Source organism: Sminthopsis crassicaudata, chromosome 2, assembly GCF_048593235.1.
Source record: "Sminthopsis crassicaudata isolate SCR6 chromosome 2, ASM4859323v1, whole genome shotgun sequence".
NCBI classification, from domain to species: Eukaryota; Metazoa; Chordata; class Mammalia; order Dasyuromorphia; family Dasyuridae; genus Sminthopsis; species Sminthopsis crassicaudata.
Window position 1 is genome coordinate 371,771,775 of NC_133618.1, and position 14,023 is coordinate 371,785,797.

The 14,023-nt window shown below is 32.3% G+C and overlaps 1 protein-coding gene across 1 annotated transcript in view; it reads right to left on the reverse strand.

Moving 5' to 3' along the window:
* Positions 1-14,023, reverse strand: part of RCOR1 (REST corepressor 1) — a 92,876-nt gene that overhangs the window by 38,627 nt on the left and 40,226 nt on the right. The window contains exon 3 of the mRNA XM_074291207.1: positions 4,931-5,014. Coding sequence (XP_074147308.1) covers positions 4,931-5,014 — 84 coding nt within the window. The remainder of the gene's footprint in view (positions 1-4,930; positions 5,015-14,023) is intronic.

Below are 14,023 nucleotides of genomic sequence, written 5' to 3' on the forward strand. Positions count from 1 at the left end.
TTATATTCTAGATTTCTTATTTATCCAAGTGAATTGTGTTCTACAAAGCATCCCTTTATTAATTTGATTAAATTTAAGTATATTCCCTTTCTCTGGAGGTGAATAGCATATTTCATCTGCAATACTTTTGTATTTGTGATTTACTACTGAGTTGATCAGAGAGTTCCAAAGTCTTTCAAAGTTCTTTATGCTATCATTGTAAAATAAAACAAAATCTATTTCTAGTTCTGTTCACTTTGTTCATTCTCCATTTGAACAATTATAAAGATCCTCCTCTGAAACTGTATATTTCCTTTTTTCTTATGGCACATTACTGTATTACATTCATATAATATGATTTGTTTAGCCATTCATTCCCCAGTAAGAAAAAACTTGCCCTTAATTTTCAATTTTTGACTAACAAAAAAAGAGCTGCTATAAACATTTCTGTACACATACATCCTTTACCGCTCCTATTTTTTTGTGGGCACGAGAGTACTAATGGTATTGGTAGATTAAAGGCAATTTTCTAGGCATAGTTCCAAATTGCTCTCCACAATACCTGGACCAATTAATCTACAAATCTACCACACTTCACCAATAGTATAGTCATCTATTTTCCCAGTCTCTTTTTCCTATTTTACTACATTTGCCAGTCTGACAAGCAGCAACTGGAATCTCACAATTAGCTTCAATCTGTATTTCTTTAATTATTGACTTAGAATAATTTTTCATATGATTATTGTTAGCTTGGATTTCTATTTTTGAATACTGCCTGTTCACATCCTTTGACCATTTATATATTCAGAAATTGCTGTTAAGTATTTTAAATTTGAATCCATTTCTTATATCTTGAATACATAAACTTTATCAGAAGTATGTTGTTATAAAGATTTTTCCTATTTATTTCTTTTCTAAATTTAACTACATTAAATTTGTACAAAAACTTCTTAAATTTTAGATAAGCAAAACTACATTATAACTGCTATAGTTAGTTAAATTATGTACTCAACTATCCACAGTTTCAAGAGAGAATTTCTTCCTTGATGATCTAATTTGCTTGTGACAGGACTTTTTATATCGAAGTCAGACATCAATTTATAGCTTATCTTTGTAATAAGGTGGGAGGTACCAGGCTAACTAAATCTTATTCCTTCCAGGCAGTTTGACAATCTGACATTAATGGATTTTTTCTTCCTTTTCACCTTTTCCCTTTTTTACCAAAATTTTATTCCTCCATATTGTAGTGCTTTCTATAGCTCCATAAAATATTCTTTGGATGACTTGATAAGCACAGAATAAATAAATTTGGGTGATAATATGATTTTTATTGTATTTGTTCAAGAATACCTAGTAACAATTAATGCTTCAAAAAGAAGTATTTTTTAAAAAATTTTATATAGATAGGACAAAGGCAATTGATTTTGATTTCCTCCTCTCAAAAGTTATCTGCATTTAAAACAAAACTTTCAGCAATCTTTAATACAAAGCTTTTACTTTAATGTGCATTTACAATTTTTAAGTGGGCATTCTACAAAGGGTCATTTACAGAACACAGGTTCAAAAGAACTATAATTCATGTGTTGCTAAATCTACTTATTACTAATGAAAATTTACAAAACCACAACCAACTTTGCTAACATCAAAGACCCACTCCTCATCAAAGAATATTGGTGCTAGCAGGATGAATCATCTAGTTCAAACTCTCATATTTGAAAAATATGGCCTCCCTGGAGATCAGGGAGATAACATAGCAAGTCAGTGAAAATCCAGGATTAGAACCCAGACTCAATGACTTCTGCTCAGTAAAACATATGTCACATTTCTTCAAATCCGGTTTTGGATAGCACTGATGTGCGTATTTTTTAATATGTCCTTTCATAGGTTACTATCTAAAAATAATTTTTAATCCAAGTAGTTAATCCCAAAGTTGTTAGGTGAGCTTTATTTGTATATCTCCCAATAATCCAATATTGTATTTAGCTGTTGCATGTTATCCTGTGCAATTTTTATTCAATTTTCTAGGCAAAATTTTCTGGATGCCAATGTTCTCAGGTTGTCGGTCTCCTCAGTCTCCTCTTACAAGATTTCTTTTCCAGTCAGATATCTTCATAAAATCTTTCCTTTTACTTTTGAAATCCAAGTCTTCAAAAGTATATTGAAACTCTCACTGTCCTTTTTATTATCTATAATTTTGATTCTTTTGAGTTCAACTAAAGTTCAGGTCTTCCCATCTATTTAAACCACATCAACAGCATTAAACTCTACTCTAAGTATCACAATTTAGAAAGGACACTGACAGATTAGAACACAGCCATTGGAAGGATCGAAGATGAAAAATTGAACTACATCACCTAATTAACAGTTAAAGCTATCTTCAAAAACCTTTAGAAATTATCAAGAAAGTGAACTAATTTGGACTGCTAAGGAAAACCAAAATGCATGAGTACAGATTATAAAGAGATATTTTTCAAGTCACTGTTAGAAAGTTCTTCTCTATTTTTAATAGAGTAATTTAATGAGTAATCTTGTGAAAGTGACGTTCTTATCACAAAAGTATTCAAGAGAAGGCAAAACCACCAACTAATAAATACTCTAGGAATTGGGTAGGAAATTAGACTAGCTTCACTTCTAAGTTCCCTTTCCAAAATAATTCCATATTTCTACATGGTCATTATATTAGTATTTCCTTTTTTGGTCTACATTGTGATTTCATTGTAGCAGAGAATGTCTGATGAAGCACCTCCTATCAAAGCAGCAACTATTTATTCTTAAGAGTTAATCAAGATGTATCAGAAGGAGGACTTGAATCCAGGTCTTTCTGAATATGAAAAAGCTCACCACCACCTTATTTCTCAAATTTGTAATAATAATAATAGGGTGAGAGCAAAGGGTAAAATACTCTTTAAAAATTAGAACAGTTGAAATGCTGATCAAATTGGATTTAATACAGATTCCATCTTGTTGATGTATCCACTCTTAATGATGCTACCATTGTTTAGAGAATTGAATTTTTTAAGTACAAATAAAACCAATATAGCTAAGAGTAGAAGGAACAAAGAAAATGGGGAGAAAAATATTTATAGACAGCTTCACAGATAAAGGTCTCAGATCTTAAACATATATAGAACTTTCTCAAATTTATAAGAATATAAGCCATTCTTCAATTGATAAATGATCAAAGAATATGAACAGGCAGTTTCTAGATGAAGAAATGATTTCTTCAAAGCTAGTCACATAAAAAAAATGCTTTACACATCATTATTTATTGGAGAAATTAAAATTAAAATAACTTTGAAATATCATGTCACACTTAGCAGGTTGACTAGAAGGGGGAAATGACAAGGGTTGGAGGAGGTTATGGAAAATTTGGGGCGCTAATACATTGTTGGTAAAACCAAAAACTGATCTGATCATAATGGAAAATAATCTGAAATTATGCCCAATATCACAAGAGGATTTGTTTCCTAAAGTGATCAAGGGAAAAGGAAAAGAACCTTTATGTTCTCAAAAATTTACAGCACCTTTCTTTTGTGAAAATAGGGCAGATGCCTATAAATTAGGAAAAAAAAATTAAACAAATTGTGACATATGGTTATAATGGAATACTCTGCTATTATGACACTGATTTTAGAAAAACATGGATGACTTGCGTGAAATAATGAAAAGTTAAATGAGAAGAACCAAGAGAATATTGTATACTCTAACAGCAAGACGGTTCAAAGAATAATTGAATGACTAAACTATTCTAAGTATTATAAATATTTAAATCAGCTATAAAAGACCTATGGAGATGCTATCCACTTCCAGAAAAAAAGTTAATAGAGAAGTATGCAAAATGTCTATTTATGCCAAATGGTAGCTTTCTCTATTACTGAGGTGGTGGGAGGAAAATGGGAGGGAGAAGAGAAGAAAAGGAGTCAATGTGGAACTTTAAAAATGTAATTTAAAAAATTATTTTTTTAGAAAGAGAGGATTATATCTTTGCAAATAATTATTCAAAGGAAAAAGGCTTGTTTTTTACTTGGGAGAAAACAAAAATTTTGAGAATGACAAAATTCATCTTTAAGATTAGTTTGTGTATATATGTGTGGGTGTGTTTGAGGGAGGAAGAAGGGAAAGAAGAAGAGCATCAGGATGAAAAGAGACCAGAAATGCTAAAAAGCTACACTAGCAGTAAAAATTATTAACAGCTGGAGTACCAAAAGAGGAAAAAACAACAAAGTAGCTAAGGGCACAAATACAATTTTAAAACCAGACAAAAATCAAATAAATTATAATTTTTTTTTTTTTTTTTTCCCTGAGGCTGGGGTTAAGTGACTTGCCCAGGGTCACACAGTTAGGAAGTGTTAAGTGTCTGAGACCAGATTTGAACTCAGGTCCTCCTGAATTCAAGGCTGGTGCTCTATCCACTGCGCCACCTAGCTGCCCCTAAATTATAATTTTTTAAAAGAGTTCATTGTAATTAAATAGTCTTGGCCTTTCTGGTTTTGAATTCTTAGCAACAGAAAATTCATTTTCTACAACATGCATTTGCGTTGTAATTCTTCCTATTACATTCCAAGGTTTTTTAAATTTTGGCACCTTAAAAATATCCTTAAAGTTCCAGCTGGATTAGTTACTGTATTGCAGTGCTCCCTCCCTGCCTGAGCCTCTAATCCTACCTCAGCAATATTATTTCTGTGTCAGCTGCTACAGCATTTTTGGGGAAAAAAATGGATGCTTATGAAAGCTCTTGGTACAACATTTTCAAAGGTTTGTGTCTAGAAGTTCACTGAAGACCTTTTTTGTGATGGCTGGCTGCCTAGCAGTATTAAAATTCTACACCCAAATCCATAAATTCATTAGATTTGCATACATATAATTAAAGAAAAAGGTTGAAAAGGTTGAAAAAGGGCAAAAAAAAAAAAAAAAAAAAAAGGTAGAAAATTTAATTGTTTTTAAAACTTACATTTTGCCTCTGATAGATTCTGATTAGGTGACCATACCAGCATGCCAAGATTTTCTCTTTCCTGAGAGCGTCTTGAAACTTTTGCTTGGGGAAAAAAAACAAACCAGAAACAGTAAGTTACACATTTTATTGTTTTAAAAGACACAAAAAACAAAGCCAAATATTTTTTTTTGGTAAACCATAGCATGTTCTGACAAGATTATTCATGCTTACCTAAACTTTATCTTGACATTATATGACAAAGAAAATTCATCCATCAGCATGCAAACCAAATTCCTTTTAAAATGTAGAAATACTTCTCCTGATGTGTTTTTAAAATTGATTTTTTTATTTATCTTTCTTTAAGAAAGTCACAAAAGATAAGGAAACCACCATTTCAAGTCAGAACAACTTACAGCTTTACAATTATAGGAACCTTTGAGAAAAAGGTGCCATAACAAAAATAAATGTCTATGTCTATTATCTAACTATATTCTTCACTAATATATTAAAGAACAAAAAATTTTTGTAGTAACCAGAACTCTTTGAATAATAAAATTATTTTACCACCGCACTCAAATTATTGTACCATTGGCTAAGAATTGAAAGCCCAAGTAAGATGAGTGAAAATAGCAAGCTGAGTTTGCACATACAGGTTGACAAATTGCTGACAAAGACAATGACAGCCCATAGAACCCTGAATACTATACTAACCGTATACTACCTAAGGTATAACACCACTTCCCACTCCCAAAAACTATTTAGAAAATAGATTTTTATAAAGTTGTATTAGCATTTAGATTTTTAAGAATCAATCAAGAAGCAGATACAGTAATAGAACACTAGATTCAGAATTACTATATGGGGAATTCTGCTACAACACAACATTATCTATTCATAAAAATCACTGTGCTATGCAAAATTGAGTAATCAAAATCACAGGGCTTATGGGGAAATGAAATGGGAACATAACATTCAAAACTCACTGCCAGGGGAGCAGCTGTAGGTTACAAACCCTAGTCTCTGCCCTATGAAGAACATTAAAGGAATCAGCCTGAGGGGGCATGGATGGGATCAGCTCCAAATCTGAAAATTGGAGATTGTCTTCCCTGAGATGGACTAACAGACACTCCCCCACCCCCACCCCCACCCCCGCCCATTACCACATAGAGTTCTAAGTCCATTTCCACTGGAGTACTATAACATTGCAACTATGGATGGAGACATCTGGGCTTTTCCTTGAAGAGTGACTAGGGTCAAAGGGCCCAAGTAAAAATCAGTCTGTTCTGGAGAGGCATGTTGGGGGTGGGGGGGTCTCCCTATCTACCTCTCAAAGCCCTCACCTCTCACTCTTCCTAGTGTTTTACTTTCCTAATATCTCTCACCTCATTATAGGTTAAAGAGGATGACTATTTGCACTTGTCCCCAAAGGAGAGCCAGATATTTCCTCTTCCCAAAGGCCCCACACCATTATGGTGTGATGATGAAATCCAAAAAGGCAAGGCAAAATTCACATTATTGTCAACCTAATATATCAATGCTCTTGGAACAAATTCACATTTTCAAAACAAATGTTAAGAGGAGAAATGTCTAAACATAGTATTAATAAGTGCTACTAAATTGCTGTGGTGATTGGGCAATCCTTTTATCTCAGTTGAACCTCAGGTCCTCATTGATAAAACCAACTATTCCTGAAGTTCCTCTCAACTTATTATGTTATGCTTCTATGAAATGTATTTCTTCATTGAGAATTCCAATTCCAATGATGCATTGTCATTATTTTTCAGTTATCTTCATTTAGCAATAGATTTTGAAATTTAGTTTTAGCTTTCTCTTCTTTTGTCCTTATAAATGAATTAACCATCTATTTCAATGGACTAATGAAGGAAGCTCTTCTTAATAATGTAGTAAGATACTTAATTTTGTAAAGCAAAAAAAAAAAAAAAAAAAAAAAAAAAAAAAAAAAGCTCAAATACAAACAGGGAATTTTCAGCATTGCCTAGAATACAACTTTTCAACATAGAAACAAAATATTATAACTGCAGAACTTAACAACCTTAGGCTATCAAATTAAAAAACATGTCAACAGTTATACAACTGATAGCACAAGTGTATCTACATCATATATTCATTATCTTATTTGACTTTCATAATATTTCTGTGATATAGGTAATTCAAGTTATTACCTTATTTTATAAATTATGAAATAAAGGTTCACAATTGGGGCACATTAAGAAACTCATAATAATTAACAGTTGAGATTATATCCCAGATCCTCTGCATCCAAATCCAGTGTACTTTACACTAATTCTTAATATGTTTTCGTATATAGAGTATAAATCAATACTGTATAAAGAAAGATATTCCTCTTCCCACCTCAGTTGTCATAGAAGAAAAAGAATGACATCACAAAGTACTAGTGAGGTATTAAACCAAAATACAGCTTCCCTAGATCCCTGGCTCAGGATGTTCAACACTTCACTGAGTCAAGAAGTGAACAACACAATTGACTAAGAAAATTAAACTAGTTTTGGAAGTTTTAAATTGCTATACTCAGAGGCACCTATGAAGAAGAAAGCCCCTGTGGGGATGTGAAGGGGGAGGATAGAAATTATATTTATAATCGCACAAGACCTGATAGTTATAACTATAAAAGTGATTTGGATACGACATTCCAAAAGGCAAAAGAATTAAGACTTGGAACCAAGGATAATTTATCTTATAAAACTGAGTACAATCCCTGAGAGGGGAAATAATTTAAAAATATTTCTGAATGGGAACTTTGAAAAACAAGCATAAGTATCCAAAGAAACCTAGAAATTTATTTCAGCAATTATTAAAAACTATATGATTTTTCATAATTGGAATGCCTGAAAAGATTATACAAAGCATATACAAGATCAAGCTAGATTCAGTTTTGGAAAGTAGATTTCTTGACTCCTAAAACAAAAAATTAAAATGTGTTCCTAAGCAAAGTTGCTTTTGTGGTAAGATTTCTTAAGAGTTGAATTAGATTGCCAAATTCTCTTGAGGACTAAACCCATTATGAGGTAGTCAGTCCCTTTTCCCTATGTCAGTCCACATAGTACCTTCCTTCTAATGGCACCATTATCCTTATTCTAGCTAACTCTGACCAATCTAGCCTGCCAGACAATGGCTCTCTCCCACCTGATGGAGTATTTTCTTTCTCTTGGTTAATTGTGAGTTCCCCTGGGGGAACTTGTCTTTACCATATGCTCTCCAAATTCTATTTCATATTTGGCATTCCTGATGTCTATTGTATCCTTCATTTTGTCCATAATCCTTTAAATATATATATGCATATATATATATCTCTTTTGTCAAAAAAAAAAAAAAAAAAAAAAAAAAATTTTCCCCCCTAGCAGGCTTCCTAACAGCTACCATCCCTTTTAAAAAAGTGATGACTATTAACAGTATGACTTGGTCTTAAAGGAAGACAAACAAAGGCAAAGATAAATCTGTAGTTCATTAATATATCGTAGTTATGTTAAGTCTTTCTTCCAATTGCAGAAGTTATGGGTGCTGGCAGGTCACTTTCAGGAAAAGATTAACACAAAAGAATCACTTGGCTATTTGGGAGGAAGGGAAATAGGAACAGAGAGAAGCAGGAAAAGCAGTCAAATCTATCTTCTTCAAGCCTCTACAGGTTTCTTCCTTATAGCTTACTCTCCAAGAGTCAGTTCACTTCTAACCTTGTAGAAATTTAATATGATAGAAGCTTCTTTATTTTCCCTCCTCATTTAGGCCAAAACCTCTTTTCCTTCCAAAGAATAAAAATAAAACAAATTTCCATCATATTCAAATCATCTCCCTACATAAGATCATAGGTTTAGAGCTGAAAGAAGGTAGAGGTGATCTAGGCAACAGACCCAGAGCACTTGGAAAAGATCTCTAATCCCTAAAAGGACACTATTAGATGAAGGGAGAAAAGTATTGGTGAAATAAAGAACAACTTTTAAAATATTTTAATTAGCATGGCACATGATTTTTAATAAATGGGGTTTGACAGTGAGTCTGATAAAATAATGAACTATACCAAAACAGGCCAGGACCTAAATAATCATATTATATAATCATATCATCTTATCATTCCCATTTTTTCTCTCTTAACTTTTCCCATCCCCAGTGACTTTACTAGGATTGGAGTTAAAGTGTGAGTATAGCTTTTGCCTCTTTCTTCATCTTATAATATAGGTTTCTGGCATTATATTATATGATAATGCAGTGCTCTCAAAATGTCATCTAGGAACTGACCCCACCAAGATTTGTTCAAAGAAGCCTATGAGGTAAAAATGGCTACACTATTTCCATAATGATACTAATACATCTTAATATCTAATAAACATTTTAATATCCAATACAATAAATTTCCATAATAAGATAAGTTGAGAACTAATTTTAATGTCTTAAAATTTTCCCACAATTACTAAGAAATAATTCATTTTGATTTTAAAATATTGCAAAAAGAGGAAGGGTGAGACTTTATTACATTAAATATTCTCCCCCTCTTGACATTATTGTCTCCTGATTCTTCTCATATTAGTTTGGACTCTCTTTAGTCTTCATTGCTAAATCATCATCCTTGTCCCACCTCTCTACACACAGGTGTAGGGCTGTCTCCTGGGTACTCTTTTTTTTGTACAAACTATCATTGCTCTCATCAGCTCCCATAGATTCAGCTGCAACCTCTATGCAGACAGCCACCAGATCTATAAATTTAGTCTGTCCCACCATCACCAAATGCATTTCCAACTGGATGTTCCAAAAACAAAGCTTATTTTTCAACCATTCAGATTTGTATTTAAAATCCCCTATTTCTATGAAGGAAACTACCATTCATGCTTTCAAATTAAAATTATTTGACATTAATGTTTATAACCCAAATTTTGTTTTTCTCGCTTTTCTAATTGGGGATGAAAGGGTAGAGGAAAGTAGAAGGGAAAGAAGATACATATTCATTTGGTGGGAGCAGGGAGATTTTTTTTAATAACACTGGAAAGCAAAACTTGAAGAATAATTTGCTAAGTGACATGATAGAAAAGAATTTTGTGCCACCTTCAGAACTTCAAAAGACTGATGATAAAATTGATCTTCTACCCATTTGCAGAGATGAAGTGGACTAGAAGTAACAACTAGACCTGAAGTCTCAAAAATGACCAATGTATTGATTTAACTCAATTTACTCTGCTCCTCTCATATAAAGAGGGCTTTTACGAGAATAGGGATAGGAGTTGGGTTAGTCAGTATAAACAAACATTAAAGTGAGGGGACTACAAATACAATTTTGTTGCTACTTTATTTTTTAAGTGTATTTCTTTAAATAAAAATTTCTAAGAAACAAGTTCAATTTTCCTCCCTGTTCCTCCCTGTGTTAACATTTTAAAAAGCAATCTTTAGGTTTTCACACAGAAAGAAAATAATTATAAGAAGATCTATTGCCTCCCAGTTGCCTCTAGTTTCAAATACAGGCTTTCTAGTTTAGCTTTAGAAAATCTTTCACAATCTAGTTCGGAACTACATCTACAAGTTTATTTTATGTTACTTTTTCATCAAAAGTGGTCTGATTACTGTTCTCCAAAAAGCAATATCCCATGTCCCATCTCCACAGGCCTTCACACAAAGTTATTCCTACAATCTTGAAATGCAATCCTTCAACTATGCTTCAGACTTCCTTGCTTATTTTAAATGCTACAGGAAGCCTATCTGGATTCCCTTAGCTGCTAGAGACCTCTGTAGGAAATTACATTGTAGATATTTTGTACTTAATTTTCCATGCACATATTGTTTCCCCAATTAGAATGTAACTTTCTTTAGAGTTTATTTTAGCTTCATAATATTTATTACTATTTCTGGCAAGTATTAGAAGCTTCAAATGCTTGTTGAATGAAAAGTAACTGGAAAATTTCAGTAGAGATCATAGCTACTTCTCAGTGGAAAGGATCAAGAATGAGTAGCTTTAAAAATTAATTTCAGCTTGAGATCCTAATCTTATGCTACCTCATGTTAAAAAGGTTAAAATTCTAAAGATAACTGTAAAAAAAAAAAAAAAAAAAAAAAAAAAAAAAAAGTGATACCAAAAATCATAGATTTTTTTTTTTTCTTTTTGCTGAGGCAATTGGGTTTAAGTGACTTGCCCAGGGTCACAAAGCTGCGACATGTTGAGTGTCTGAGGTCACATTTGAACTCAGGTCCTCCTGACTTCAGGGCTGCTGCTCTATCCCTTGCACCACCTATCTGCCCCCCAAAATCATACATTTCTAAGAGAAAAAAGTATTCTTGCTTTAACATTAGAAAATTCTCTACTGAATCGGGAGATCATAGATTGGATACATTCAACATATATTGGATTGCTTGCCATATAGGGGAGGGAGTGGGGAAAAGGGAAGGAAAAAATAAACTTAGTAGATTAATGAAAAACCAAACCTGACTCTCTCTATAAAATTTTTAAAAATGAAAAAAGTAACTAGGATTAATGAAAAACCAAACCTGACTCTCTCTATGCCCTCTAACCAAAAACAAAAACAAAACAAAACTCTTACACATATTCTTTTGATATACACTGAAAACTCTGAAACAAGACATAGACCAAAAGTATTAAAATCTATCTCTGGATTAAGACAACCCAAATATATATACTCTAACAGTTTTGTACAAAGAAAAATATTTGTTCATACTCACTATTAAATGATGTGTTGGCATCTCTTAGATTTAAGATTTTTTAGCTGGTTCAAAAACCATGAACCTCAAATTCATTTACATTTTATCATCAATGTCTACAACCCCTCCCAAAAGTGAGTTCCAAACTATAATTGTGACTAAAAATGACAGTTTGTCACTCACAATTTTTAAAAGGTATATAAGTATGACAATCTAGGAGATAAGTTTTATAATCATTCAAAGGTTCTAACTTGGTTCACAAAAACAAAAATTCATGATTGTAGGAAAACAGGCTCAAATTTAGTCCATATAGTGTTTCTACCAAGTACATATCCTATTTATGGTCTAAATCTATAAATGTAAAAAATCTGGGAGAACAACTAAAAATAGACTAAAGTTTCCTGATAACATCCCAAAAGGATAAAAATGAAAAAAGTATTGTTTCAGTACCCTCAACATAATTATTCAAGAGGCTTATCAACTAGGTAATAAATTTTAGTTATATAAAGTCTTTCATCTTTAACAGCACTTTATAACATTAACTAATTAATATATAATATCTGTGTCAAATGCATTAAGGTGCTCTTATTCTGAGATGGAAAAAAGCTCCTTTACAATAGTTGAAAATTTTGCTCTAGTTCAAAAAGATTCAATCATAAACAAAGGTCAGAATAAAGGATTTCATGAACATGAAACAATGTGAAATCTAGCCAGAAGAGTAAAAATAGAACAGAAAGCAGTCTTAAAACTAGATGAAATCTCATAATATTTCTATTCCACTTGACTCATTTCTCCTTAGTTTGATAAAGAATAGTTCTTAATATTTCTTTTTTAAATTAAAACTTTTTATTTTCAAAGCATATATATGGATACTTTTTCAATATTGGCCCTTATAAAACCTTGTGTTCCAAAATTTCCCCTCATCCTCTCCCCAGATGGTAAATAATCCAATATATGTTATACATAATTAAAATTTTTGGGACCTCAGTTTCCTTTTCTGTTAAATGTTAAATGAGAAGTTATCAGCTATATGTGTATGATCCATGATCATTAAGGTTAAACTGAGCTCCTTCTAAAAATTTAACCAGACTAGGATTCTTTGTCATCTAAAATCACCAGGTCTATATAATTTGATAGGTTTTGCAAAAGCTTAGACTTCATTGCCACTGCCTTTTAAAACCCAAGATTTTGTGACATCACACAGGGGCATCTATTTTTGTAAAAAGGTCACAAAATACTGTGTATATATAGGACTAAAATGTTTCTATTTACAAAAATCCCTCAAAATTATCAATACGCAAAAAAAGACTAAGTCAATAAGCATGCTGATAAATATTGATATATTAGACTTCAGTGCCTAACACACTTTAGGCAAATAATTCGGGTAAAAATTATTTGCTCATCCAACATAAATGTAACTAACAAAAAGGAAGACAATTTTTTAAAAACTGAAGTTATAGGATTAGACCGAATAATGTATATATTTACAATCCTAATTTTCTTTAATTATTAAAAAAATATATTTTGTCTCAAATGCAAACAGGTATCATCAACCCCATTGGCACTTTCCTCTTTCTACAAGTAGAAAAAGACTTTTCCAAGAATGATAATAAATAAATAATTGTCCCCATTCTGATACTTGTCTATATAGCAGGTGAGTCTTAGCTATATATTAGCTCAGTTGGTTAGAATTTGGTACTGAGGCTGGGGTCACCTGATTCAATTCCCATGTGAATTAGCTCATTTTTGTCCTCTGGCACATTTATAAATACTCATTCAGTGCAGATCCAATACCACCACTAGAAAAACAATTCAAAACTCACAAATAAGTGGTAGAGAGTATCTGGGAACCCAAATATATTTGTATTAAACACACGAGAAAGATAGCATAGTGTAGTGCAGAGAGCAGCTTAAGTCAGAAAAGTCACTTCATTTTTCAATTACATAATAATTGCCAATATGCATTTAAGGAACTTCTTTTTCTCGGAAAGTTCTTGCTAAGAGTTTCCTGTGCCAACGAAATCAAAAAACATTTTAAAAGGAGCAGCTAGGTGCCGCAATGGATAGAGCACCAGCCTTGAATTCAGGAGGCCCTGAGTTCAAATCTGCTCTCAGACACTTAACACTTCCTAGCTGTGTGACCCTGGGTAAGTCACTTAACCCCAGCCTCATAAAAAAAAAAAAGAAAAAAAAAAGCATTAAAAAAAAACAAACATTTTTTTCTAAAAAATAATTTTAGAATAGAATCAATCTTTTCAGAGTGACCTCAAAAGCCATCTAATTCAACTTGAACCTGAACAAATGGTCACAAAATCTTTGCTTGAAAAAACAAAACAAAACAAAACAAAAAAAACCCAATCATTCCATCTACCATCTCCAAACCCTTGTTGGGGCTCAACAAGGGAGACCCCAAAGATGTTGGGAGTTCCAGACCGG